Raw genomic sequence first — 27170 nt, 5'->3', positions numbered from 1 at the left:
GGTTGTCAATCGCTGGCACAGGCTGCACAGGCAAGTGGTGGAATCACCACTGCAGGAGGGATTTAAAAGATGTTCAGATGTGGCACTTGGGGACTCGGCTTAGTGGTGTACTTAGCAGTGCTGTGCTAAAGGTTGGCCGTGAAGGTCTCAGAGGACTTTCCAAGCCGAACTGTTTGTGCGATGCAGTGATTCAGCGGCTCACTGAGGGCGGCTGCCGTGAGGCGCCCCGGCGGCCATGGCGGCCCGGCAGCCCCCGCGTCGCCGTGGCAACGCACAAAGCCTCGGCGCGCGCGCCCTGCCCCGGCCTCGAGCGGCGCTCTCGCGAGACTTGGCGCGGCGCGGCGCGGCGAGGCCGAGGCGGTCGGGGCCCGTTTCAAACCGGCGGTCGCGGGGCCGCGGCCCGGGACGAGATGGCGGAGAGCGACAGGGCGGAGGCGGCCGCGCCGCGCCGAGCCGAGGAGGCGGCCGGCCAGGCGCCACAGCCGCCGCCGCAGCAACAGCAGCAGCCGGCGCCGCAACAACAGACGCCGCAACAGCCGCCGCAGGATGAGGAGGCGGCGGCGGTGGCCGCGGCACCCGGGAGCGGCGCGGGCAGCGCTAATGGCGTCAAAATGTGTGTGAGGGCAGGGCCGGGCGGGCGGCGGGGGCAGCGCGGCCGGGGGTGCGGCGGGAGGAGGCGGCCGGACCCCTCCGCCCCCTGGGCTCCTCCCCCGCGGGGACGGGGCACGGCCGGGGCCGGGGCGGCGGGGGAGCCCCTCCCGCCGCGGGAGCTCGGGGAGGCCGCGGCCCGGGCGCGGGGCGGGCGGCGGTGCTCGGTCAGCGGCCGCTGAGGGCCGGGCGCTGCGAGGCCGCCCCGCAGGGCAGGGCTGGGCTCCGAGCCCCGGGCTGTGGTACCTGGCGGGCCGGTTCCCACGGGATACTCTTCCAGCAGCGTTCCGCATCGTTTCTGGTGCCGTTTTACGTTTCTGCTGCTGGCCGAAGCGATGTTATTTGTAAAGCCGTTGAACTGGTCTTTGTTTACGTGAGAATGGGAAGACAGCCCTGTAGTAATGTACTTTCTAATCAACCCCCCCTCATGCATGCAACAAAGTTTTCTTGGGAACGGTAACGTTTTCATACACAGAGTATGTAAAATTCTGCCTTGTAGAATAGGTCTAAAAGGAACTTAGTATAAGGGAGCTGGAACTACCAGCTCTCTGGAACAATACCATGAATAACTTTGTGTGCGTGGTTGTTCTTGGTGTCAGGCTTTGAGGGTTGTCACTCCTCACATGAACTAGGTTTTGGCTTCAGATCGTTGGAATTTCAGCATCTCTTCCAATCTCATTCAGATCTTGGAGGGAAAATACGTTTACAGTAGACTTACTGTTGCAGTACATCAAAGCTGTTGATGTCTGTGAAGTTTTGACATGTTCTAAGCAGCCCTGCTCTGATACTGTTGTGTTTAAAAAAATGCATGTGGGATCGACTTCAATATAAAGATGGAGAAATAAAAATGTACTTCATGCCTTTACTTGATTCCCTGTGACATTTAGTTTAGTTTGCAAGCTTTAAATTTCACTTTACGGTAAAATAGAAGTTGTGGATTTGGTTTTTTTTCCCCTAGTCTGGCCCTCAACTTCCAAATTTCACAGATTAAAATTGAATTTTCACAGGAAGATTGTCACCCTTTTGCCCCTTCTAGGTGTATAAATTTTATTGTCTTTGGAGGTTGCTGCTCTTGAAATTAGGTAATTTCTCTGTATCCCTCTTGTCAACAATGTCTTCTTTTCCCTCCAAAACCTCACAAGCAAATGAAAAATCCCAGTTATTCTGCATAGTAGAAGTCACAACTTGAAGTTTGATAGTGATGGGGAGTTCTTGGAACAGAGATACAAAGCTTATTCTTTCATATACAGTTTCTAGTCTTCCCCCAAACAGGTGTACAAAGGATTAAGCTGTCAGTGTGTAGATGAAAAAAAAAAGTATTTCATTAACTTGTTTTGCTTAGCACTCATTAAATTGGAGAGAAATCTTGGCTCAGTTTGCACACTTCCTTTAGTTTATTGTATTGGGCAGTGGAACTGTTCAGCACAACAAAGCTAAACTGATCTATGTGCTTTGGAATCACATGCTGTGAACTTCCATTTCTGTCTGCTGATCTTATTATGGACACTTGAGAGGAGAGGAGTAGAAGTTTGTTTTAAAAAATCAAGTTTTAGGGCTTTCATGTTGATGTATCTTGTGCTTATTATTTTTAGGCTTCTAGTGTTGCATGTGGAAAGCTTGGCTTTTGTCTCCAAAACTTTATGGAAAGCTTTTTTTTTTTTTTCCAGAAGGTATAATTGGCCTTTCAAATCAATGAGCATATGTACTTTTTTTTTTAAGAACTAATAGTAGATGTCTTTTTTCCAATCCTAGGAATGGTGATGGTCTGTGATTTTACAGGCAAATACGAATTTCATCTGTGAAATGTGTATCTCATGCAAGAGGTAGAGACCAGAAAGTACTGTAGTTTTTTCCCCATGAAAATTATGGCAGTTCATAATTTCTGAGTCTGTTTTTTCTGTGGTCTGTAGGTGACTAATGCGACAGTGCTTTGAATGTATTATTTGATTAAAACTATTTTTAATATTCAAGGAGGAGGGTAAAAGGATCTGTGCCTCTGGCTTGTTCACTGGCCTATGTTGGTTTTGGCAGATGAGTTTTGCAAGAAGGATTGTTTCTTTAATTAATCCTCTATTTTCAGCAGACTGGCTGTGATTCCCAGACTAAGTGAAATGTCGCTTTCTTTTGCAGATTTAGAAGTTTAAACCAAGCTTGTATCTTCTGTGCTCTCTACTGATTTGTACAGCCAGGTCTTGCAGAGCCTGTGGATTCCATGTTTGAGACCTGTCTTGTCCTGTGCACTGCATTGAGCACCAAGGGGCTGTTTCATAATCCTTTAAGCAGGAAAGAGCTTAAAAGGCTGAAGAGAATCCATTGCTCTAATCCTAAAACTTAAGGAAGAACTCAGATTTTTACTGGGAGTCTTGTTGGGCAGGAGTTTTGCATTTGTAAATGGGATTGGATTGGAAGGAACTGATCTGATCTTTGCCTCTTCTCTCTGGCTGCCTCCAGTGCCTGCATTGTTCCCTCCATTTCACTTCGCTACACAGCCATACAAGAATTACGTTGTCACGCAGACAGGATGGTGTGGAGGAGGGATGATGCAGAGGGAAGTTGGAGGATGCTTGAGCCAGATAACGTGTTGTTGACTTGAAATGTTTTAAATTTTACAAATACTTGCCCCGGGGGAGTATCCATGCATTTCCCACTTGCTAATCTTCTCTTAAACCACTTGTAAACACAAGGGCTGTGAAGTTAATACCATAGGACTATTTCAAAATTGGGGGAAAAGTCGTGGCAAAAATACGGATGTCTTTGAATGTACTCCTCCCTGAAAAGTGCCCAAGCTTGAGTAGATAATACAATTAGCTTCATGAAAAGCTCCTTGCATGTGCTTTTGAGTGCAGGACTGCCACTTACTCACTGTTTTGTTAACTGTGCAGAGAGCTGAAAATTTGTCAGTTAATCAAAATCACTGATTTTGCCATATGTTGTGGTTGTAAAACTGAAATGCCTGTTTTGGCTAATTTTCCACCAGAAACTTTCCAAAGTGTCTAAATGAGATAAAACCTAAGCCTTCTGAAATGTAGGAAATACAGTAAAGATAGTGATGTAATTTAAGAAGGAGGGTTCACAATCACTCACTTCTGTCAGTCCTGTAGGACATAGCCTTCTAATTGTTCTTACTCATGACGCTAATGCTGGCTTTTTAAAATATACGTTTGTGTAAAAGTACTTCTTAAGTTTCTCTTTAGGTAGACAGTGATGTGTCCTTGAAGATACTAAGTAATCTGTTTAGTGGATCACATTTGTGTGGCTTTATTCAGTGGATTCTTTCAGTTCAGCAGTTCTCCTTTTTAGGAGTAACAATTCAGGCACCTCGAGCCTCTGTTAGCATGCTAAATGACCTTGTGATAGTAATATCAGGAGCGCTGAAGAGTTATGGATATTTCTTCTAATTCTGTTAAAAGTGTAGGGTCTTACTGAAGTTGAGATTTGGGCTGCCTTAAAAGAGAAGCAGCAAATTTTCTTGCATTTTCATCTGAAAAATAAAAAGATTTTAAAAGGATATTTTTGGTGCTATTGGTGAATTTTTGTAAGACTGAGGATCAGGCATCTATTTTGTTGGTTTTGGTGGATCATAGCTGGTTACTTAATTAGCCTTAGATTCATAGCATGGCTTAATAAGCTGCTTTCTATGCATTTAGCAAGTTTTCAAATTCTAGTAGTGTTAAACAGTGAAACTGAAAAAGTGTTTGTTGTTCTTCGATGAATTTTAATTTCTGTCTAAAAGCAGTCTGGCACAAATTGTGAATAAAAGTTGTTTATGGGGTAGATAAAACATAATTTGATATAAAGCCTACTGGAATTGATTTGATATATTGTTATTCCATTGAATGAAGCATCCTGAGCTATTTCAACTCTAAAGCTTAGACTGTTTCTACTCTCACTTCTGTGGTGAATATCCTGTAACTTGGCCAAGTGTGGTGTGAAAATTACCAAAGCACCAAGGCATGGGTGCTATAGCTGATTTTTCACTCATTCTGTTTTGGCATTTGTAGTAGTTTCATAGTACCATCTTTCTGAGTCTTGACAGACAGGATGTGCTGGCACAGGTTGCCCAGAGTTGTGGATGCCCCATTCCTGGAAGTATTAGAAGCTGGATGGAGCCCTGAGTAAGCTGACCTAGTGAAAGGTGTCCCTCCCCATGGCAGGGGGCTTGGAATTAGAAGATCTTTATGGTCTTTTCCAACCCAAACCGTTCTAGGATTCTATGATTCTGTGAAATGAAATGTGAATTAGTAAGATGTACTTTCTTTACTTAACATTGTAACATTTTTTTGTTCTCAATAAAACAGTGTATTTTGGAATTGCACTGGTAGCATGAATTTATTTTTCCTAATTTGCAAAAGCAGCATTTGACATCCTGGGAGTTACAGTAGCATAGGAGATAGTCAGTTACATAGGTAGGAAGTATGATAATCTAATGATCCAACACAAGATTAATAGTGTTTTTGTTTGGATTTTTATTTTTTAATGTAGGGATAATGATGAGACAGCAAAAGAAGGGAAAGCACCTGTGAAAGAGAAGTACGTTGCAAAACCGAAGGCAATCCCTTCTCTTGGAAACAAGAATAGATTCCACCCCTATGCAAAGGAGAAGAATGCAGGCTCTGGAGACAAGAAGGCTGTTAATCGCAATAGAGTTTTTATTAGCAACATCCCATATGACATGAAATGGCAAGCTATTAAAGACCTGATGAGAGAGAAAGGTAACTCGCTCCTTATAATACACTTCGTACAGACACGGAGAGGGCTTAAATGCAACGGAAGTGTCCTTTGAGCCACACAGATTTGATTTGACTCTTTTTGTTTTGGCCTTTACTTGGTACATCTATCTCCCTTCCCCCTCTTTCATCCGAGACAATTGCATTGCAGGGTAGGCTGGGTAAATGAAGTGCTCACAATCTTCTGCCATTCTGGTGTGACAGTAGAGAGTATATGCATGACCTCATGAGTTCTTAAAGAGATTGTGTTTTGTCTAGTTGTAGTTCTTGTAGATTTTTTTTTCTCTAAGGGCTATTGTATTTAAGCAACACATTAAGTGTGTTAACCTGAATAATAAGGGATGTCTTTCAAAAGTTGTTTTGTATTTCTTTGGTGGAATCTGGCTGTGGCATTAACTTGGTCTGCATTGTCACTACTGCCATGACTGTTTGTCTGGAGCTTTGTATTAAAAGCTTGTTACTATTGTTGCAGCTCTGATAGAGAAATCTGACTACCCCAAAAGTTTTATATTAAATTTGGGGTAAAATAATGATAATATATGGATTTTGTAAAAAGTTAGTTCTGTGTTTTCCTTGAAAAATTGATTCTTCAAAAGTAATGCAAAGCACACTTGGCTTTTAGGCTGTGAAAAATGCCAGACCCCCCTTCTGTAACTGCTGGTTTATCTGTTGTAAGGTGACGTGACTATTTGATTGGTTTATTTACTGAAACTTCCTACTTTAGAAAGTGAGTCGCTTGCTGTGAAATATTTGATGTGTAAATTTGGTTATTATTGAAGGCAAACTTTTGATTGAAGATATTCAGGTAGAAAGTCACCTTAAAACAGGTGTTGTGAGTAGGATGATAAATGTAACACTTTTCAGTGAACGTTGACGTTTCATTTGTTAGGTTAAGGGACTGTGTATATCTGAATTTGTTCACCAACTATATCATACTGGCCAAAATATGATCTGTAGTATGAATTAGGTTAAATATAGTTGTTTGTTTTTAGCTTTTGAGAATGTGGCTGCTGCATATTTCTGAAAACTAGCTAAATTATATAGCCATTGACAGGAGGTATGTTGGTCTGGTTTTGATTGTTGGTGAATAATAGGTGATTCTCTGTAGACTTGTGCACAGGGGCACAGTAAAGAAAGATACTGGTGTTTAAATGCATTGTCTCTTGGTATTTTCCCTTTGTATGTCTTATGTAGTTGGTGAGGTTACATACGTGGAGCTGTTTAAGGATGCTGAAGGAAAATCAAGGGTAAGTGCCGTGGGCAACAATCTGCTAGAGGTTTAAAAGTTCCTCAGCAGTTTTATTTTTGTATAATACCTGTACCAGTTATTGGAAAGTAAGTTTCATTTTTACACTGATTTTCATTAAGGTAGCCTTGAGGATTCTGTATTAGAAGTAGTCTGACACCTTCATGCAACTCACACTAGCTGGTTGTAAGGGGCAAAGTACTTCTGTAAATGTTAACAAATGGCATTTACTTAATTCTTCTTTTTAGCCAGCACCTTTGTCTTGGTACAAATCTGTTTCATATAAAGGACGTTCAATAAACCAATCATTTTATTTAAATTTTGTTAGCATAGTATTCTCTTCTTGGGGCCAATAAGTATAAAATGTTAGCTAAGAATATACTGGGTGAAGTGCCTGATTTCACAGCTTTGCAGGGTTGGTACTTTTAAACACTGGGTTAATGTATTTACTTTCTTAAAACTAAATGGATGGAGATGGTTGGTAGCCAACAGAGTGCCTGCAATGAGGCACTAATAGTGAAGATTGTTAAAGCTCCTCTGTCTTCTTAATAATAGTCAAAAGTTTGGCCAATAGCAGCTCCAAACCTGCAGTGAGAACGTGAGAAATGCAGGTTTGAGTCTCAACTGAGGTTGTATCAATTGTTGTAAATTACTTTCTTTAATACTTGTTAAAACTAAAGCATGCTGTCAGCTTTGCTATACTTAAAGAAATCCTCAACTCTTTGCTTTATTAGAAGGTTTCTGGTGCAGTCAATAAGGTTATTTTCTTATAAGGTAATTTCTCAATTATGCTGTAGTACTGAAGAGGTATGCAGACTGCTTGTTCATTGTACTGGTGTACTTGATGTAGGTAGATGTGAATTTTGTAGTTAGTGGACAGCTTTTAATGACATGATGAGTGTCTTGATCGGTATTTGGTTATGTTTTGGGGTTATATCCTTTCCACCCTTTCCCTCCCACCTCCTCTTCCCAATTGTCCTTACATGGATCTGTGTGGCATTTTTCCAATTCTGGTTTGACTCAAAGAGTGTAAGAGACAGTGTATTCTCTTGCATTTGAAAGGTATGTATGTTAAGAAAGTAGGAGAAATTCAGATTGGCTACCACTAAAGAGCATGTACTATGGATTTTGAAGCTGAAAATAACTTGTATAGTTACTTAACAGTGAGCTGGGATCTTTAACTGGAATCTTCATTGCTCTATCATATGTGCTGACTGACTTCTTGTTTTTTTTGCTTGTTTTCTCTTTACATATGATGACAAATCTCGTGGATATAGGGTTGTGGGTAAGTTTCTTTTTTTATGTGTGTAGAAGCACACTGCTATCCAAACACTGTATTAGTTTTGGCATTTTAAACTCTATTTTAATACTCTAAATGTTTTGGTCTCTTTCTAAGTGTGGTTGAATTCAAAGATGAAGAATTTGTTAAGAAGGCATTAGACACTATGAACAAATATGACCTTAGTGGAAGACCCCTGAATATTAAAGAGGTATGTTTATTGCTGCTGTTTTGAATTTGAAATAGTGAAGATACTAAAGCTACTGAGATGACCATGCAGTGTTCTGAGAATCTTAGATGTGTAATTTCCAATTTCATTTTTTGTGAAATTTTCATAATGTGCTGAACTGCCTGTTGGGTTGCAGAAGGTTGGATTTTATGCTAAGTAAACTGACAAAAAGTGTGTCCTAAAGTCAAAATAATCGAATGATGTTTTTTGTTAAAACAACTTCATATTCTTACCTTAGCATCATCAGGTCTTTTCCAAACTAAGTAATTCTATGTTTACGTTGCTTACCTGCTTCAAAATATGACACAGAATGGGCTAATTATTAAACCAGTACAAATGTGCAAAAATGGGGCTGCAAATAGAGAAGTTGTGCTGTCTGGGAAGTGAAATAATGTCAACATTTCTGCTGTAGTATATGATGGTGTCTGATGCAGTTCTTGTCCTGTTACAATTTTAATAATGGTATTAATAAATAATACAAAACCACCACCTAATTAAATTAATTCAATTCTTGGAGGAAAGTGCTAGACTGACAGTCCTTTAGCTTGAAATCTTTTCTACTTGTCCATAGGCTAGGTACAGCATGTGAAGTGGCAGTGCACGCTTCCTCAACAAGTGCTTTGCCAATATGCCTCAACCTTCATCTGAAAGGACCCACCTCTAGAGGTGAGGCAATAAGGTCTCCATGCTCATTCAGTTCTTGATCCCTCTGACATGGACAAGCATATTTATTAGTTGATAATTTTGATGGGTTTGTGCAGAATTTCAAGTAGTACCATTTTGTTTGTTGCCAGTCCTGTTGTTGATCGTTCAGTGGCTTTATTTGTGCCCTCCTCAGGATCCTGAAGGGGAACATGCTCGGAGGGCACTCCAGCGGGGAGGAGGACAGTTCCCAGGAGGACATGGACCTGATGCAGCACCTGGAATGATGAATTTACCACCTTCTATTCTCAATAACCCCAACATTCCTCCTGAGGTTATCAGTAATTTGCAAGCAGGCAGGCTTGGATCCACGATTTTTGTTGCCAATGTAAGCTTAAAACTGTATGTTATAACTTTAATGTTTGATCTTTCTAAGACATCTTATACCTGTGTAGTTCAGTTTAATATAAAGAGGAGACTGGAAATTAGTTCACAATTAGTATATCCAATTGAAAATGTTGGACGTGTGTTCAGATTTTGGACATGGAAAGATACATTAAACTCTCGAGACTGACATGCCCTTTTAATTACTGCACAGTCATTTGTTGATTCAAAAATATTTTATACATCTTTTCACTATCTATTTACAACTGCATTTCTTTTTTATTAAATATATTCTTTAGTTTATCTTGCTGGTTACTTTAGACTAACATAATAAAGTTCCAACAAATATAATGGTTTGAGTTCTTTATTAGCACAAAAAGCTACTGTATTTATATGAGGTCTCGTGGAAGTACAGCTGCCTTTCTCAATGCTAGTATGTTCATTAAAGTAAAATACATGTACATAGAATAAATAGTTGACTTTTTGGACTGTGATGCAGTGTGTGTATATTACAAAATCTCAACTATTTACAATTATCAAGCATTTCGTCAATGAAAAGTTAACAGCAATGCAGAAAATCTCTTCCAAATGTAATGGCAGAACAGAGATGTGCACTGAAATCTCTGATGTATTTCTGTGTTTAAGCTTGACTTCAAAGTTGGCTGGAAGAAACTGAAGGAGGTATTCAGCATTGCTGGAACTGTGAAGCGTGCAGACATCAAAGAAGATAAAGATGGCAAGAGTCGAGGAATGGGAACAGTTACCTTTGAACAAGCAATTGAAGCTGTTCAAGCAATATGTATCCTTGGTTTTGAAAAATAATTGATCAAATATTGATTAGTCTTTAATGGTTCTGGCAGCGTAGTTTTGCAAATGGTGCTTATTTGCCTTGTAGCTACCGTATAGGGACTAGAGTGTAATACTGTGCAGATTACATTTGTAATGACTGAATTTACTACTAAATTCTAAACATTCCTGATGATGTTGAACAAAATTAAAATATCTGGGAGTGTGACAGTTGTGAAACTAATGTACCTAACAGCTTGTATTGCATCTTCTGGCCCTTGAATTGGGTTTCTAAAGATAAGATAGGGAAAGATAAGACTCACAGTAATTGTACAGAAATAAAATAAGTTATTAGCTTGATTCTTCATAAGTAGTTAAATTGCCTTCGTAAGTTTCCTTGACTTGCATTTCTTCAGCTATGTTCAATGGGCAATTCCTGTTTGATAGACCCATGCATGTAAAAATGGTAAGGTGCTTTCATTTCTTTATATGTCTCTGCAAAACCTTGACAGGATCATAGCATAATATCCTTGTTTTTTATCAGGATGACAAATCAGTTCCTCATGAAGACTTCCGTGTTGTGGACAGCAAAAGCGCACAATTACCTCGTGAGTGCACGCTCGATTTTCTACTCCTTGCACTTAATATATGGTGATCCATGTTTTGGCACAATTTAGTAGTACTTTGCTTACTGTGGTCTCCATGATACAGAGGAGAGTCTCTCTTCTGATCATACTTCTTTTTTTGTTTTTGAGGTGGTCTTGGTGGCATTGGTATGGGACTTGGACCAGGTGGACAGCCCATCAGTGCAACACAGCTGAGCATGGGTGGCGGAATGGGGAGCATGGGTCCAGGAGGTGAATCCATGTTCTTCGTTTTTAAGTTGTACAGAGCTATAAGTTTAAAATTGTCATGTCTGTATTTGGAAGAATGACAGACTTTTGACAAAGCAAGCATTGTATAGTGTGCTTTTGAGATTTTAATTGTGTCTGAATTTTTTAAAATCCATTAGGATGTACTAAGTGTTGTTTATCTTTTTGATTTAAAGGTATGGGAATGGACGGCCCAGGATTTGGTGGAATGAGTAGAATGGGAGGCGGTACGTGCAATGAAGTTTTTTGCATTAAGTATTTCTTTAATACTGTATAGAAAACGCTTTTCCTTATTTTATAGGACTTCCTGGCTTTCGTGGAATGGAAGGAATGCCTAACATGGGAGGATTTGGAGTCAACCGAATGGGAGGTAGTTGAACACCGTTCCTGTACATTTATTAGTTTGCTAATATTTATTTATTAAAAGCTCTCCGTCTAGGGGTTGGTAATATAGATGAGTTCAAAGGAGGTAGTTGCATGAGTGGAGGTCTAGGAACTGGGAGGAGCGTTGAGTGTGTAATAGGTGCCTGTGACTTGTGTGTTAGACTCACTTCTATTTAAACAAGCAGCTGTGAAACAAGTGTTGTAGGAGCATCAACTTAGATGTAAATGACAGAATATTCCTGGGTTTTTGCTTTGTTCTCTACAGAAATGTTCCGTGGTGGAATGGGAGCAAACATGGAAAGAGAATTTGGTCGTGGTGACATGGCATTGAACCGTGGTTTTGGAGAGTCTTTTGGAAGGATGGGTATGGTAACTGTTAAATTTTCTGTGACATAGTATTGGAAGAGTTTTGCTAGAAGAAGAGGAAACCTGGTTTCATTTGGTCATCTTCTTCTGTCCCTTCTTCCCCAGTCATTACTGTAAGGATGTCATCTGAGTGTTCATTACAGCCACCACTTAAGGCAGAGGTTCAGGTGTGGAGGTAAAATAGAAACGGAATAACTATTTGAGGAAAGCATTTACCTTTGTACTGTTTAATTTGTGGGGTATTAAATCTTTGGGATGTTGAATATATGTTTCTGATAATCCTGAACAAGCTGTCTATGTACAGCCTTTGTAACTTCCATGAGCCCGTTTCACAAATGCATGCTGTAGTATTGTTTTTACTGCAAATCAGGTAGCATGGGACAGGAGTGGTGAATTTCAGTACCCTCAGTTTTCGTCCTGCCTTCTGAGCTCATACAGTTCAGAGTGGTATTTGTTGGCCTCTTCTGTGGCTGAGCCAGCATTATTTTGTTTATAGGTGATGTCTTGTTGACAGTGGGGTGCCCTCGAATGAGTTACTCTTCTATCTTCAGAGGCGTGGAAGTGCTCAATAGTAGAGCCTTCTTGCCCTTTGTTACTATGCTGTTACCTGGATGAATCAGAATCATTTCAGTTGGAAAAGATCACCAAATCCAGCCTTTAACCCAACACTGCCAAGTCCACCAGTAAACCAGGTCACCAAGAGCCACATGTACACGTCTTAAATCCCTTCAGAGATGGTGACTCCACCACTTCATTGGTCAGCCTGTTTGTATGATTGACAACTCTTTCTGTGAAGCAGTTTTTCCTAATATCCAATCTAAACCTCCCTGGTTTAACTTGAGGCTATTTCATCTTGTTCTATGGCTTGTTACTTGGCAGAAGGGACTGACCCCCACGTCTCTGCAACCTCCTTTCAGGTAGTTACAGAGAGCAGAAAGGTGTCCTCCCTGAGTCTCCTTTTCTCCAGGTTGAACACCCCAGCTCCCTCAGCCATTCCTCATGAGGCTTGTACTCTAGAGCCTTGATCAGCTTTGTTGCCCTTTTCTGGACACACTCCAGCACCTCGATGTCTTTCTTGTTGTAAGGGGCCCAAAACTGAACACAAAATGCACTATAGGAAATGGCTTTTCTTCCTCCTCCCTGTTTCTTGTACTTCTCTGTTCCCTTAATTCACCTCCTTGCAAGAGAAGAACTCCTAAGAGCATAAGGGTCATCTGGGCTAAAAGTTGATTGGTTTATTTTTTTAAAAATTGTATTAGTTGAGGCAAGTCATAGCAAAGAGTAACTGTTCTGTGCTTCTCTTCAATACTGATAATTGTATGGAAGAGGTAAGAACGTAGTAAGCTTGTCCTTTGAACTAGTCTTAATGCCTTGGAATGAATGTCTTAGAAATCAAGCGTATGCTTTCACTCTGGATACTTGCATAAACATCTGTTTCCTCAGTGAAAATGCAAGGCCACTTCAGTGATAAATGTTTCTGCAAGCAGTAGGCTTTTGAGTGTTCTGGTTACATGTTGGTTTTGAAATGCATGAACATGGCCACTGTGAGACTGTTGTGGGTGTCTTTCATTCAGTAGATCCAGCAAGCTTCAATTTACAATCTGTCAGTGATCTTACCATTTGAATAGTGTCCTGAGAACTAAGCTTAGAGATTCCCTGCTTAACCTTAATGGAAGGAAATTGTAGAGACTTTTAATAGCTACTGTGTTTGATCAGGGAAGGCCCTTATGTACTCCTGTTACAATATTTAGGTTAATGGTATCTTAAAAAGAAATACTGTGAAGGCATTTGGTTTTAGTAACCTTGAAATCAAGGAAGGGGTCTTTGATTGGGCTGTAGTAGCAGAGTGAAATTGAGGATGTTTGATTTACAGCAGAATTGTTGACTTTTTATACTATGTAGTTCATTTAAGACAAAGTCTTGAGTTTTGAGGTTGTTCTTCCTGACGTGGGAAATGGCTCATTTAGTTTTACCATGTTTGTGCTGCTGGCAGACTGTCAGAGGGGAAAAAAGCTAGAAAGAAATCAGAGTAGCTTAAATCCCATAGTAGAAAAGGAGGAACTGATTTTACTTACTAGATGTTCCTATTTAGTTTGTATAATAAAGGCACACGTTAAAGTGCCCTATATAAAAGTATTTCCAGGTAATGTTGAGATCAGTGCACTTCATTAGTGTGTGCTTTGTTTTTTTCATTAACTGGTGGTTTCAGTGTATGTCACTTCATTATTTTTCTCTGTTTAGGTGGTGCAATGATTGGTGTTTTTGCAGGAGGAATGGGAGCACCTAGCATGGGCCCAGTAAGATCTGGAATGAGTAGGTTAACTTGTTTCAATAGAACATAAATGCATAGGCAATGTAACAATATGGTGTACACCTGCTTGTATCAGAGGGACTTGCTGTAGTGTAGTGTCTTGCCGTTGATGGAAGTAGAACTCTGTTGCATGTGACAAGTCCAACAGTTTTCAAAGCTGTTTTGTCGAGGGAAAAGTTCAGAGGGAAACTAGCTAATACTGTCTTTCCCTTCATCTTAGATTTGGAATGGTTTCAACTTCTAGTTTGGAGGGAGAAGTGATTAAAGTAAACTTGTGTTTCAGAAAAAAGACAGGCAGAGATATTTGAGTAAACTTCATGAACCTGAACCTCAGTAATCTGTCATCATTGAAGTAAAAATCAGCTTTGAATTTCAGATTATCACCCAGTTTAATTTTGTGCAAAGCTCTAATACTGAATTTGTGTTGCAGCAATTGTCTTGAGTTCTCAGGCTAGGGCAGATGAGAAGCTAAAATCTTGCTAGTGCCAATCTTAAAAGCCATAAGGCTTAAAGAGAGGGTCCTTCATGAATGATCTTGATAGTTTTACTGTACAATAATTTTTAATTATGAATCCAGAAATATTATAGTATTTGAATGTTATTGCTCTTAGTTATTTATACAAAATAAATTAATGTATTTTATTCCATGTATGTACTTTTTATCTGGGCTTAAACCATGACACATAGGAAAGTTCATGCTCTTTACTTGCAGTAACTTCTGTTCTCGGCAAAAAAATGCCTTCTCTGGAAGATTTTGTAATTAAGTGTGGGTATTGACTGCATTAAGTAAAGCTGAATGTAAATGCAGGAAGCCAAATAAACAATAGTGTTTCTAGTCAAATTACCTGTATCTTAGTATTGCCACAGGTATTTATTTGATCTTTTTGGTACAGGGTATCATATTTTTATTAATTAAACAAGACAGCCTTTAAATCTGAAGTCTTGTGTTCAACATTTTGCTACATTAGATGGTTTGACTAATAGCTTGATGCAGTTTGGTTTTACTTTTATTTTAGAACTGACACTCTGTTTCTTGTAATACTTTGTCTTAAAATACTAGCCGTGCTACTCGATAAATCACTGTGCATGTATAAAAGTTATTGTTTATATTACAGCAGTTTTAATAAAGTTACTCTTCTCCTGACACAAGAACTTTATTTTATACCAAATACTTGTGTGTTTATTACTAAAAGGAGATTTTATTTTATCCTTCATTTCTTTCTCTCTGTAGGTGGTGGAATGGGTGGTATGAACAATATGGCTGGAGGAATGGGAATGGATCGGATGGGTTCTGGTTTTGATCGAATGGGACCAGCCATGGGTGGAGGCCTGGACAGGAACATGGACCTTGATCGAGGATTTGTGCCTGGCCCGATGGGAAGTGGCATGAGAGAGAGATTAGGCTCTAAAGGCAACCAGATATTTGTGAGAAATGTAAGCAATTAAATATATAGAAACCACAAGCTTATTTTGTGTGTATGTTTAATTATATGCTCTTTTTCTCATTGTAGTATTTTGTTACCCATAATTCTTTTTTATTCTAGCTTCCTTTTGACTTGACCTGGCAGAAGCTGAAGGAGAAATTCAGTCAATGTGGTATGTATATGAACCTTACCCCTGCTCATCTCCATGGACTTCATGTGTTATGTGGTGTTTATTAGATAACAACACAAAGACTGACTCTGAAGAAGAGTCTGGCTAGCTTAATCTTTCTTATTTCACCCAGCTTTCTTGAGTTATATAAATAATTTTTAGGCATGACAGAACACAAGACCAAGGTACAGTATGGGCTGTGTTGGCTCTAAGTGCTCCCTTGCTATAAACTTTAACCTATTCCATTAATAAAATTACTCTTTGAAATTTTTCTTTTTTTGACATATTCCCTGGCCAGTAAGAGTATATAATGTAGTGTTTCTTTTCAGATAAGTAGGTGCAGGAGCCTGGGTCTGTCCAGGTCATGCATTACTTCCAGAAATGGTGCTGCATTGAATCAGAGTTAGTAATTTTGCCAATGTAGCACTCAGGTTATTTTATGCAGGTAGATGATCCTGATTAGCATATTTGCAGGCTGTAATGTTCCCCTTTATCTTAAGAAATAACGGTTTGCTACAAATATTCAATAATTGTTTTTATCTAATTCAGAAAAGTTGGTCTTTTCACAGAAATAAGTAAAAAATAAAGCTTGGGTGTAGAAATATGTGACATGTTTTGAAAACGTGTTTTCAGAACAGAGACCTTTAACTGAATTACAGGATGACTTCTTATTTTGGATAGACAGAAAAGAAATAATTTAAAACATACTACTGATACATAAGGTAGTCATCATACAGCTGTTTACAGATTTGATATAAATTAGAACTCACAGTTCAACTATGAAAAATTGTAAGGTGTTGATTTTTTTTTTTGTAGATGGAGGATATAGCACAACAGGTCCTTTCTTTTTTTAAGTGTCAGCCTCCTGGGCAACTTTCAGATAGTTCAGAATTTTTTTCTCATTATCTCTTTGTCAGCTAACAGACATAGTAATTATATTAAATTGCTTTTAAGAATTATAAGCAACAGATTGTGTTCATGTCAGTATCGTAAGGAAATAAAAAGACTCCGTCTCCCAGGGTTCGATTTCTTTCAGTGAAAGGCCAGTCTTACATGATATTTTAAAATAAAAGGCTTTGTATTTTAGGGAAAAGTTTTTTGTTCCTAGTTACATTCTGGGGCTCAGGAGGGGTGTGCTACAACATACCATAAGCAAAAACTCATTAGCTTCAGGGAACTGAACATTCTCAGAGGTACCAAGACATCTTTATAGAAGTATTTTCCTTGTGAGTTGAGTGTCCAGCCTCAAGGCAAATCAGCAGGAATTGAAGAGTGCCTGCTACTTTTCTGCCACTCCCAGCCTGGTAACTGTTGTTTTAAAGGTTTTAATTTTGCTCTGCAGCTTCTTAACAAAATTGTTTGATTGTGACACTTGCTTGGTATGTTTTTGTGATGAATATGGTGGACTGGATTAAGCTACAGTTCAGTTAATCCCTGTCAATATTCCCACTTCTGTCAGTGTCTGTAAATGAAACACGAACCTTTCCCTGAGTTTTATAGGGCACTTTGTTTCAAACTTGAGGTCAAATACAGGCATACTTCATCTTATGCTGATGGCAAGGAAAGATTTGAGATAGCTGATCTGGATTTGGATTCTTTACTGCTGTTTGTGTCACCTTGCTTGAATGAGTGAATGTACCATCAGTCTGAAAGTGCCAATTTCATACGTTCCCCTAGATTATACTTAAAAATGTTTTTTTATCACTTCTGAGTTCTTTAAGTTGTTAGTACACTGAGGACTGGAAATAACTGCTGTTTAACTTATTTATTCAGGTCATGTAATGTTTGCAGAAATAAAAATGGAGAATGGAAAATCAAAGGGCTGTGGAACAGTCAGATTTGACTCACCAGAATCTGCTGAAAAGGCCTGTAGGATAATGAACGGCATAAAAATCAGTGGCAGAGAAATTGATGTCCGCTTGGATCGCAATGCATAATTTAAAACTGTGTGTTCAGGAACATTCCTATGTCTGTTTAGCTTCTCTATCTTAGTAAGTCATTTTTAGTAACATTGTATGCTTACAAAAGCTGTAAAAAGGAACTTTTAAATCCCACCAGCCTTTAACAGTATAGTGTTTAATATACTGTGATACTTGTTAACTGAATCTTACTATGTTTGGTTTTTAAAGACAATTTGCCTGATTTTTGTTGTTTTTTTAGAGGCACTGAGCACCTGCAGGTCCCTGTAGACTGTGGATGCTTTGGATGCTCAGTGCCTTTGGAAAATTAGGCCAAGTGTCTCTAGTCATTCAGTTTAAATGAATGGTTATACTGTTTTTAATAAAATAAGCCATTTTCTCTGTTAATCTCCAGATTGCATAGTGGGATTTATTTAGTGTTTTCTGATTTTTATTTTTCCCCTCCAGTGTGTATCAACCGTGTAATGTAAAAAGTAGATGTCTTTTTCAGAATTTTGGTTTTATATGTGTGTTGTAGTCATACTGTAATTCTTGACTCTAAAAGAAAGGGCTCCAATTAGGCTGTGATGTTTTTGTTCTACTTAATATTACTTTAATGACATGACTTAGTTCTGTATATAAGATTTAGAGCCCAATGGGAGTTTGGAGTTGTTTTTTTTTTAAATTTTATTTTGACTAAATGAAGAAACTGATCTTTTTCTCCTGCTTTTATTTTTTTCATCAGCATAATCACTGATTAAAGCTAGTTACCACAGACCCTTGTAGGATTGTTTCCTATGATGCCAAGTTCATATAAAATTGATAATACAGTAAATACTAAGTACAGGACAAGACAAATTGTTCCCAATCTTTTATCTATTTTCCAGCCATTCAGGTGAACTGCCAGAAAAATAAAAACAACAGAACAGATAAGAGAAATGGCTGTGTATGTCAGACCATTGCTGTTCACTTCTATGGGTCCTGATGTATTTATGAAGGCAGATTTTATAAACCAGGGTATTCCCAAACAGAGCATATCAAATACATTGGATCCTACAATGTTAGACATAGCCATATCTCCATTTCCTGTAAAAGAAGAAATACAAATAAGTTGGCTTAATTGTATCACATGAAATTGCCAAACTGTTTTGGAGGAACAGACTGCCAGCCCTCAGTTTCTCACAGAGCACCCCTTTCAGATTTTGCATCAAAAGAACCATAGTCATGATTCAACAGAACATGGTTTTGGGTACCAACCATAGAAAGTCTCCCTAAATCACCAGCATCTGCACAGTTGCACTTAAAATTAAGCCAGACAGGCTACTATAAAGTCCAGTTATGTTTAAAATACCGAGACCTACAGTTGTGTTCTGCAGTAAAACTGTAATACTTGATCAACAACAAATAAACCAACGTAGAATACTTCTCTGAGATACTCTGAGAAGTTTTTAAATGTCTGAGCCACAGCTTTTTCAGGTAAGCTATTTATTTATTTTTAGTAAACTTAAGCTCTAGAAGCTGGAGCCCAAATTTTGAGGTTACTCCTTGAATTTATCAAAATAGTATTTTCTTTTCCTAGTACCTTTTAAACACATCCATTGGCATGAACCTAAGTACTAAAATCTTTACCTTTTCGAGCCACCAGCACACTTGCAACTGTATCTGGTACACTTGTTCCTGCTGCGAGTAATGTGAGACCCATTACTGACTCTGGGATTCCCAGTGTTTCACCTGCAGTTGAGAAAAAACAGTAGAAAATGCAAGTGTGGTTTTAGTTAGGTTTCATCCAAAGAAAGTGCTTTGGACTTTGTTTGCTGGAGAAAGAATCAGTAATCGTACAGTAATTTCGAATGGAATGTGTCAGCTACCTTGACTACATGTGAGGTGACTGAACCACAAAGCAGTTAAAACAAAGAGTAACAACAAAGAAATATCCTTTGTTTGTTCTTCAAGTCTCCAGTGGTCAAGACAATAGCAATTATGATTTTTTTCTTACAGATAAATAGAAGTTTAAATATGTAACAAATTACTACTCTTCCCCCCCCCCCAACTTCTAGAAAATACTGTAGTCTTTCTTAAGGTTGTGGGCATCTCCTTGTTAGTGTTCAAAAGTCTCATGAAGCAATAACTCTTAAAATTACCCTCTTCACTCCCCTCAGGGGCAGGGGAAAAAGCACATGAATTTTCTTGGGCAGGACAGTCATTAAAGTATTATGAGAATACTGTCTCAATTACATGCCTTTACCATTTCACTCCAACTAGAAAGTGACTTGGAAGAATCAATGTGCAGAAATTTTTATATGACTTGTAAGTACAAGTAACCCCTTAGAAGTGTGAGTTCCTTTAGGTAAATACTCATTTAAATTAAAAAAAGTTTTAAACTGTTATTAGAAGGGCAGCTTATTTTTCCCTACTCTCTATTTTTCTTAGCCCCAAATGTCCTGTAACCATAATAATTTCTAACTTAAAAGACAGGGATTCTTCAAAACTGTTTTAGCAGTTGTACCATTCAGAAGCATCAGTGTACTGAAGTATTTGATACCTCTAGTCAAGGTATGAATGAATTAATTTTTCTTAAACTTTTTTGTTCACTAAAAAGTATCTTAGATTTCAGCAATAAAAAATATTGACTTCTTATTTGAAATATTTTGACACATTTAATAAGAGCAATTTTATTTAAATAAGAGGCAGTACTCTAAGCTAGGTCAGCAGTGCTTGTCTATTACTTACCAGCTTAGTCTAGAGCAGCCCAGTAAATTTATGTTTGAAACTGTTTGTTGGTTTCAGAGGGACTACCATGATCCTGTTGCAGAATTTGTACTCCCTTTATCCTTCCATCACTCCTAATAGATTTGTAGGATGAGGGACCAACAAATCAGCTTTTATAAACCATTCAGGCTGGAAAATAATGGTTCAAACCAAGGTGAAATATGAATGAACCAGCCTTATGTACCCAACATTAGTTTCTAGCCCTCTGAAGGTTATAAGACAGAATATAAACTCAGGAGAATCTAATTTTTCTTTTTATTAGATAGATTTATCTTCTATTTAATGTGTAGGGGTTTATTTTTTTTTCTGGCAACTGACCATAAAGACAGAATAGTCTTATTTTTCTAGGCTTTAGTTAATTTTGTGTATCAGTAGCAATGTGTTGCTATAAGTAGTCAAATTTTTTTGCCAGCAACAGAAAGGTGTACTAAGTTAGGTTTGTTCTTGACCATCCCAGTGTAGTCCCCAGCTATGATACCTTTGTGACATTCTGGTAGGCTGATTATGCAATGATAGAACCTTTGAGTCAACCTTCATGAGAGCCTGGACTTGAATATAATGTGTGTGTAACTTGTAGTGTTTTAACATGTTAATAGAATATAATTTACCTAGGAGTAGTGGGCCAAAGACCCCAGCACTACCTGTGATGACTCTTGAAAGTGAACTAATACACTCTCTGAATCTCCACCATACCTTCTTTCATATGAATTAATGCTTTGTCTTGTAGAACAGCAATAATGTTGACTTGAATCCTGTTTCAAAGGCTTCTAGCATCCAGACAGTGAACCCTTGCTCTTTAGGTACAAGTGGAAAATTATTTGACCAAGGGGTTAACATGGTGGGTATAATATCCAGCGATCTACTAGTAATTTCTCAAAGGTTCACCAAATGTGTAGGTCTGTTTCTGCACTGAACAAGGAATTATTCATGTCTGAACTAGTAGAATGCTTGAGTAGGATTAGTAAGCTATAATGTGAAAATGGCAAGCTTTGAAAAATCTCTGTAGAGTTTTAGTTTTGTTTTCTGCTTGTTCTTAAAATGGAAAACTGGATGTCTTTCAAGCTGACTGGAGGAACAATGAAGTGAGGAGCACTTTAATACCTCGAAGTACTTTTAGGAGAAGGCTTTTACATACAAGTTATTACCCCTTCTCTCACTTACATGCAGTCCTTTGACTGCTTCACTTTATGATGCAGATTTGTAAGAGGTCTACATATACATACCCCAAAAATGTTTAGTAAACACATTTGAGACGTTTTTTGGCAGTTAATTTAATGCCAAATCTCTTACTATAACGTTCCTGAAAAACACAGGTGTAGAAATAACATATCCTTTCCAAAAACCTTGACCTCTAATTCCAGTCTTAGTGGATTTCATGTTTGTCAGCCTTCAGCATGACAAGTTTATTGCTGTGTGTTTAATTGTTTTGCTTAATGAAGCAGTTTAATGAAACTCTCTTGTTTTTAAAAATAGATTGGGTTTTTTGTAGCTACATAAAGTTCTCATTCATGTGATGGTAAGCAGTGTGAAGCAGCTAAATTCTAAAGTGTTCCATTATTGGATAGAAGAGGGTGGCAAACTAAGCAGTCAAACATAAATTTCTGTTGTTTTTCTTTGTTACCTTTTTTTTACAGCACAGTCTGAGTTGCTAAACTGACTGTTGCTTATGGAAAGGAAAACCTCACAGGGAAACCTCACAACTTTTTCAGTGATTCTTGACTGGTATAGCAACAACACTTTAGGTACCTACCTGCTATTGTTACCATCCATACAAGAACATAAGTTATTGCAGAAATCCATGCTGCTGAAATTAAAAATGTCACCATGAACCAGTTCCTCCAAAACTGTCTTCTGCAATCTGGTATAGTTAAATAGAGTAGTGTAATAATAGGAAGGGATAACACCCACAAAATTCTCTTCATATCTGCTTCAGGCATGGTGAAGACATTTGGATGATCTGTTGAAGAAAAAGTAACTTTTAAATTGTAGTATTAAGTTTGAATCCATAGCATACAGTATATTACTGTCCTCTACTTGTGAGAATACTGAAAAAAGGTGAAAAATAATACTTCCTCAAGTTTCAGCTGTAGTATTACCCTGTACCTACATCTCTCTGGACAAAATTCTGAAATCAAGTTACTTCTGGGGCTGCTTGTACACAAGAAAACCATTTTTTCGCAATGAGAATAATCACCAGTAGAATAATCTTCCCAGGAAGTGGTGGATTCCCCAATGCTGGACACTTCTAAGATTCAGCTGAACAGGTGCTGGCCCATCTGGGACCATGCTTTTGCCAGGGAAGGTTGGACCAGATGATCCTTGAGATTCCCTTCCAACCTAGTATTCTATGAGTAAAATGTTCACCAGTAAGAGAGCTTATGTGGATGAAAATGAATTTCTTTATAAAGGTTTACCCATAACATTTACCAAGAGTAAGTACCAACTGCTGTTTTTTGCCTAAGAAGAAACATGACCTGTGGCCACATCACAGCTATCCCTTTACTTCTGATAGCATGCATATTTTGGGCTATGAACCTGCCACTGTCGTAAGAAAACTGTGTATATTAGTACAGTACTGGTGTGGCTTTCAGGTGATAATGCATTTTACAAGCAGTGTTGCTGAGAAGTTTCAAATATACATAGCAAAGACTGAAGTTCTAATACAACACAAATTCTTGCATTCCTCTAGCAGCTAACTTCATATGAAAACCACCACTCTGATTTTGCTGAAGGTTATATTCCAGGTTAGAAAAATGATCTACTTAAATACTAGGCTGGAGTTCTTTTGTGAGCAAAATCTTAATGCTATCTCAGAGTCTGCTCTTGATCAGACTTGATGCAGAGAGGCATGTGGAGTGCTAGAGACAGCTGTAATAATACTTATACCTTCAGAGATTTCATCGAGCCCGTGTAAGCTTGTTGAAAGTTGAGAGTAGTCCAGCTCATCTTGAAAAATTCCGCTGTCTGTTCTTGACTGTTGACGAATTAGAGGTCCACTCTCTTCCCTCCAGCCAACCAGTGGCTGCTGCTCTGCATTCTCTTCCACAGCTTTTGTAAAACACGTACAGCAGGGACTGAACTTTTTCATGAGGTATTGGTTGATTTTAATGTCAAAACATAGCACCAGAACATAACACCCATATATTAGTAATAGGGATGCACTTTCATACCTAGAATGAAAAATAAGTTTTATATAAGATGTAGTATAAAATAACCCAATGGTTGGCATAAGGAGAGAGAGAGAAAATTTGCATGAGTAGCAAAAGGAGAACACACAAAAGCATCTATTTGCAATTATATGGCTAATGTCATGGAAGTTTGTGAGTGTCCCCATGTCTTTCAGCAGTTTGATTAACTCCCCTCCCCTGCAGAATCTTGTCTGTGTATTGTATAGCTGCATGTTTTTCAGGGGATCTTATTGATTGAACGTTTTCCTGATGTTTGCAAAATTGAGTCTTCATGTCCTGCTTAAATTATAAACTTCAAGAGACTTAATGCTGGACCTGACTGTCTTGTTGAGATAACAGGAGTTTCAGTGTTGATGGAAGAGTTAAAACATCAGAAACTCATGATCTCCTTCTGGCAGACAAGTGTTTTTCTGAGCAATGCTGCTATGAAAGGAAAGGCTCAAAAGGAGTAAATGCTGAACACTTAACTGCTATGCCAGAACAGTTGTGATAGAAATTGTGAAGTCTGTACAGACAAACCTATGCAGATCAAACTTCATAAATATGCAGAGTTTGAATGTTTAGGTAATAATCTTTACAAGCATTGTGACTTTTTAAGTTTTTTAAAGCCAACAGGATGTTTATTTCTGTTAGTGAATGGCAGTTCAGGCTACTTGAAGTTTGGGGCTTGGGGATTTTTGTTTGTTTTGAAAAGCAGTCTCACAAATCTCCAGTCAACATGAATTCAACACTACTTGTGCTCTTACCAGTAAATTCTGTTGTCAGATATCATCGCAAGGACCGCTGCTGCACTGATGGTGTAGGCCAGACAGTCTCTGAACAGCGGCCAACAGGATAGCCTCGAAACCTGCAGATCAGTCATGTACTTTTCTTAAACCTCTCTGTAATACTTTCACTAAGTGCTGTAAATGCTGCATCAATATGTTGTTTCTATATTATGTAAAAATTAAAGATTCTTAGGAATGACTTAAGTATGATATTTAACAAGTTAGTGTTTTTAAAAACTTTCATAGCAAGTTATCTTAAAACTGATTACATGCTGGTTTTGCTACTAAATAATAAACTTGGCAGTTGTCATAGTAAGTCTCTCTTGGCTTTTGTTGGCAAATGAGAAAGGATAACTGTTTGGGTCTTGGGAGCAGAACTACCAAAGCTGATACATACCACACTGGAAAACAGCCCACAAGCTGCAGAAATACCAAGAAGATTATATATTGCTGATCCAAGGATGGTGCTGACGCCGATATCTCCCTTTGTCACAAAAGCTCCTGTAAGGAAAATTACTCTCTGGTATGGTTCTGTTTGGCATACAAAGAAAAGAATTCTAAATTACAAGGAGTCAAAACACATCTCTTACCTAGAAAAGCAGTGACAAGCTCTGGAGCAGAGCTTCCAGCAGCCATAAAAGTTGCTCCAGCAACATCCTGTGAGAGGCCAAGGCCTGAGGATAGAGCAAAAAGAATTGCTTAAAAAAACCTGATACTTCAGTAGTCTGTACCCTTTACTTGCATTAGTACATTATCTTAGATATTACTATGGTTTAATAGAATAAACTTTATTTTCATACAGTCAATACATTTATTTGAGATTCATAAAATAATGAAATTAGCCTGATCTATTGGGCTAGTTTATTTCTAACTTCATTACAGAAATTAGTTTAAATTTCTTGTAAAATCAGCCTTTGTATGCAGGATTTAACTATGTTTCATATGGGTAATAATAGTGGGGAAATTCCATGGACTGTAGTGTGATATTGTTACATGATCCATATCAAGTCTACTGATCTTCCAGGGAAATCTATACTACAGTGTCTTCACATACCAGAAACACTAGTTAAATTCAAATCAGTGCTGTGATCTTAAAAATCAAATTTTCATTTTGTATGGACAGTATAAGAGCCTGTGTCTTGCTTCAGAGAAATGAGATTTTTGTTCTGGCAAGTTGACTCTTCCTGAAATGTGATTCATTCTGTGGCTCAAGTCCTGCACACAAAGAACAGGGACGTATGACTGACCATGGCAAAAGTGTGACAAATGCTTATTTATCATCAATAAACAGAACACCAGCTCTTATGGCAGTGTTTAAGCTTACATTTTATGTAAGTGTTCTGATTTGGAGAGTGTTTTCCAGTTCAGGGATGAGTTTCCCTAGGGAATTTTGTTAATTCTTGGCATTGAAAAGCTAAACTCCCTGCCAAGACCATCTCTTTACTTCAGTGGTCTGCTGAAGCCAGGGGAATTGTTGCAGGTTGGTTGGGTTTCTTAGATCCATAGAATTCCTGTCCCTCCTGTGTCATACCTTTAATAAGTTAGCAGTAGCTCATCCTGATACTTGTTCACTACTTTCAAAGCAAAACAAACTCTAGGAAGAGTTTTGGTTTCTTGTTTTGGTTCCACACACCGCCATCCCTCCTTTTTTATTTCTTTAGCAGTTACCTCGACATAATACCATGCAACCCAAACTTAAATTGTCAGTTTAGTTAATATTGAGGATTCTTAAAGATTTTCCTCCAGGCAGAAAAAAAGCAAATATTAAATGAATACCTGTGCAGTGTAATCAGAGTAGGTTTTTTTCAATAAAATATTGATAGTGTGTATCAAATTAAATATTGTATGGACACATCCGTGCATGGAAAATGAAACTTGTTCAGTTTTCTTTCAGAACACTTTAACTTTGAAGCTTTTTAAAAGAGAATGTTTTATGCCAAACTGCTCAGTTTTACAGGAAAAAGATCAGGATGTCACTTACATTCACTGATGATCTCTAGGGAAGGTAGGAAGTAATCATCGCACACAATGGACACGGCCAGAAACATGTACAGTATAATTATGAAGTAGATAACGATTCCTCCATCCTTCCTCTCCTGCGGCGTGAAAAATCCTTCAGGAAACTCCGATAAAGACGAGAGGACGCAACGCGTCCCATTTTCTGAAAATTAAGTGCAAAAGTGTTACACATCCTGACACCTTTCCCTTCCTCAGGCCGCGGGACGTCCGCGGACTCGAGCCCCGGTGGATTTCCCTCTCTAGCGCAGCGAGGAGCGCTGCAGCGATGCCGCCAGAGCCACGCACACCTGCGGCGGGGCAGAGCCGCCCGCGGGACGGGCCGTGCAGCGCTCGAGCCCGGTGCCCTCCCGGGGTCCCCCCGTGCCCTCCGTGCCCTCCCGGGGTCCCCCCGTGCCCTCCGTCCCCTCCCGGGGTCCCCCCGTGCCCTCAGTCCCCTCACGCTCCCCCCGTACCCGCGGGGCCCCCGGCGCGCTGCGCCCGCCCTCCCCAGGCCGCGAGCGCCGCCAGCAGCACCAGCGCCGCGCGCCGCCGCGCGCCCGCCCGCATCGCCCGGCCCGCGCGAGCGCCTCTGAGCGCGGGCGGCGGCGCTGGGCGCGAGGGTCACGTGGGGCCGCGCCCCCCCACGCCCTCAGGGGCCCGCCCCCGCTCCGCCGCCCCCCTCAGGGACCCGCCCTCGCAGGGCTCCCGCCCCCCCCCCTCAGGGGTCCCGCCGCCCCTCGCAGGGGTCCCGCCGCCCCTCGCAGGGCTCCCACCGCCCCCCTCAGGGGTCCCGCCGCCCCTCGCAGGGCTCCCGCCGCCCCCCTCAAGGGTCCCGCCGCCCCTCGCAGGGCTCCCGCCGCCGCATTCGAATTCCGCCTCCCTCCTCAAACTCCGCCGCCCCTCTCAGCGGTCCCGCCCGCAGGGAGCCGCGCTCCGGCCCTCGCCCCATCCTGCCTTGTGTTTGGGGGAGAGCGAAGGTTTTGGCCACGGCGAGTTCGATCTTGGTGCAAGGTGCTGAGCGCAATACCCAAGTGCTCTGTGGTGTCTCCGGAGGTAGAAGGTGAATTTAAGCTTACTCCGCAG

General features: G+C 39.7%; 2 protein-coding genes across 2 annotated transcripts; one reads left to right on the top strand and one right to left on the bottom strand.

Moving 5' to 3' along the window:
• The first annotated feature begins 377 nt into the window (after nt 1-377).
• On the top strand, nt 378-18089 carry MYEF2 (myelin expression factor 2). The gene is made up of 17 exons (XM_082291015.1): nt 378-613; nt 5131-5360; nt 6570-6622; nt 7899-7906; nt 8018-8111; nt 8968-9159; nt 9801-9954; nt 10358-10407; nt 10486-10549; nt 10697-10798; nt 10990-11040; nt 11115-11183; nt 11463-11561; nt 13805-13876; nt 15106-15308; nt 15419-15470; nt 17241-18089. The coding sequence occupies exons 1-17, from the start codon at nt 411-413 to the stop codon at nt 17402-17404; spliced, it is 1860 nt and encodes a 619-aa protein (XP_082147141.1). The 5' UTR covers nt 378-410; the 3' UTR covers nt 17405-18089.
• A 9-nt stretch (nt 18090-18098) lies between these two features.
• Nucleotides 18099-26654, bottom strand: SLC24A5 (solute carrier family 24 member 5; the record flags this gene model as incomplete). Its single annotated transcript, XM_082290617.1, has 9 exons — nt 18099-18451; nt 18995-19096; nt 21885-22091; nt 23021-23304; nt 24069-24169; nt 24487-24590; nt 24680-24763; nt 26071-26250; nt 26561-26654. 9 exons carry the CDS (start codon nt 26652-26654, stop codon nt 18129-18131), a joined length of 1479 nt encoding a protein of 492 aa, XP_082146743.1. The 3' UTR covers nt 18099-18128.
• Nucleotides 26655-27170: the final 516 nt, after the last annotated feature.

Source organism: Coloeus monedula, assembly GCF_965178545.1.
Source record: "Coloeus monedula genome assembly, chromosome: 14".
Lineage (NCBI taxonomy): Eukaryota > Metazoa > Chordata > Aves > Passeriformes > Corvidae > Coloeus > Coloeus monedula.
The sequence above is the reverse complement of the archived record's forward strand: the minus strand, read 5'-3'. Positions and strand labels throughout refer to the sequence as shown.

Bases quoted from the DNA above. Each gene is read 5' to 3' on its own strand.
- MYEF2 (XM_082291015.1), top strand. From the start codon at position 411: ATGGCGGAGAGCGACAGGGCGGAGGCGGCCGCGCCGCGCCGAGCCGAG. The intron at 10,799-10,989 runs GTGAATCCATGT...TTTGATTTAAAG, and splicing joins GGGGAGCATGGGTCCAGGAG to GTATGGGAATGGACGGCCCA. The intron at 13,877-15,105 runs GTAGGTTAACTT...TTCTCTCTGTAG, and splicing joins CCCAGTAAGATCTGGAATGA to GTGGTGGAATGGGTGGTATG.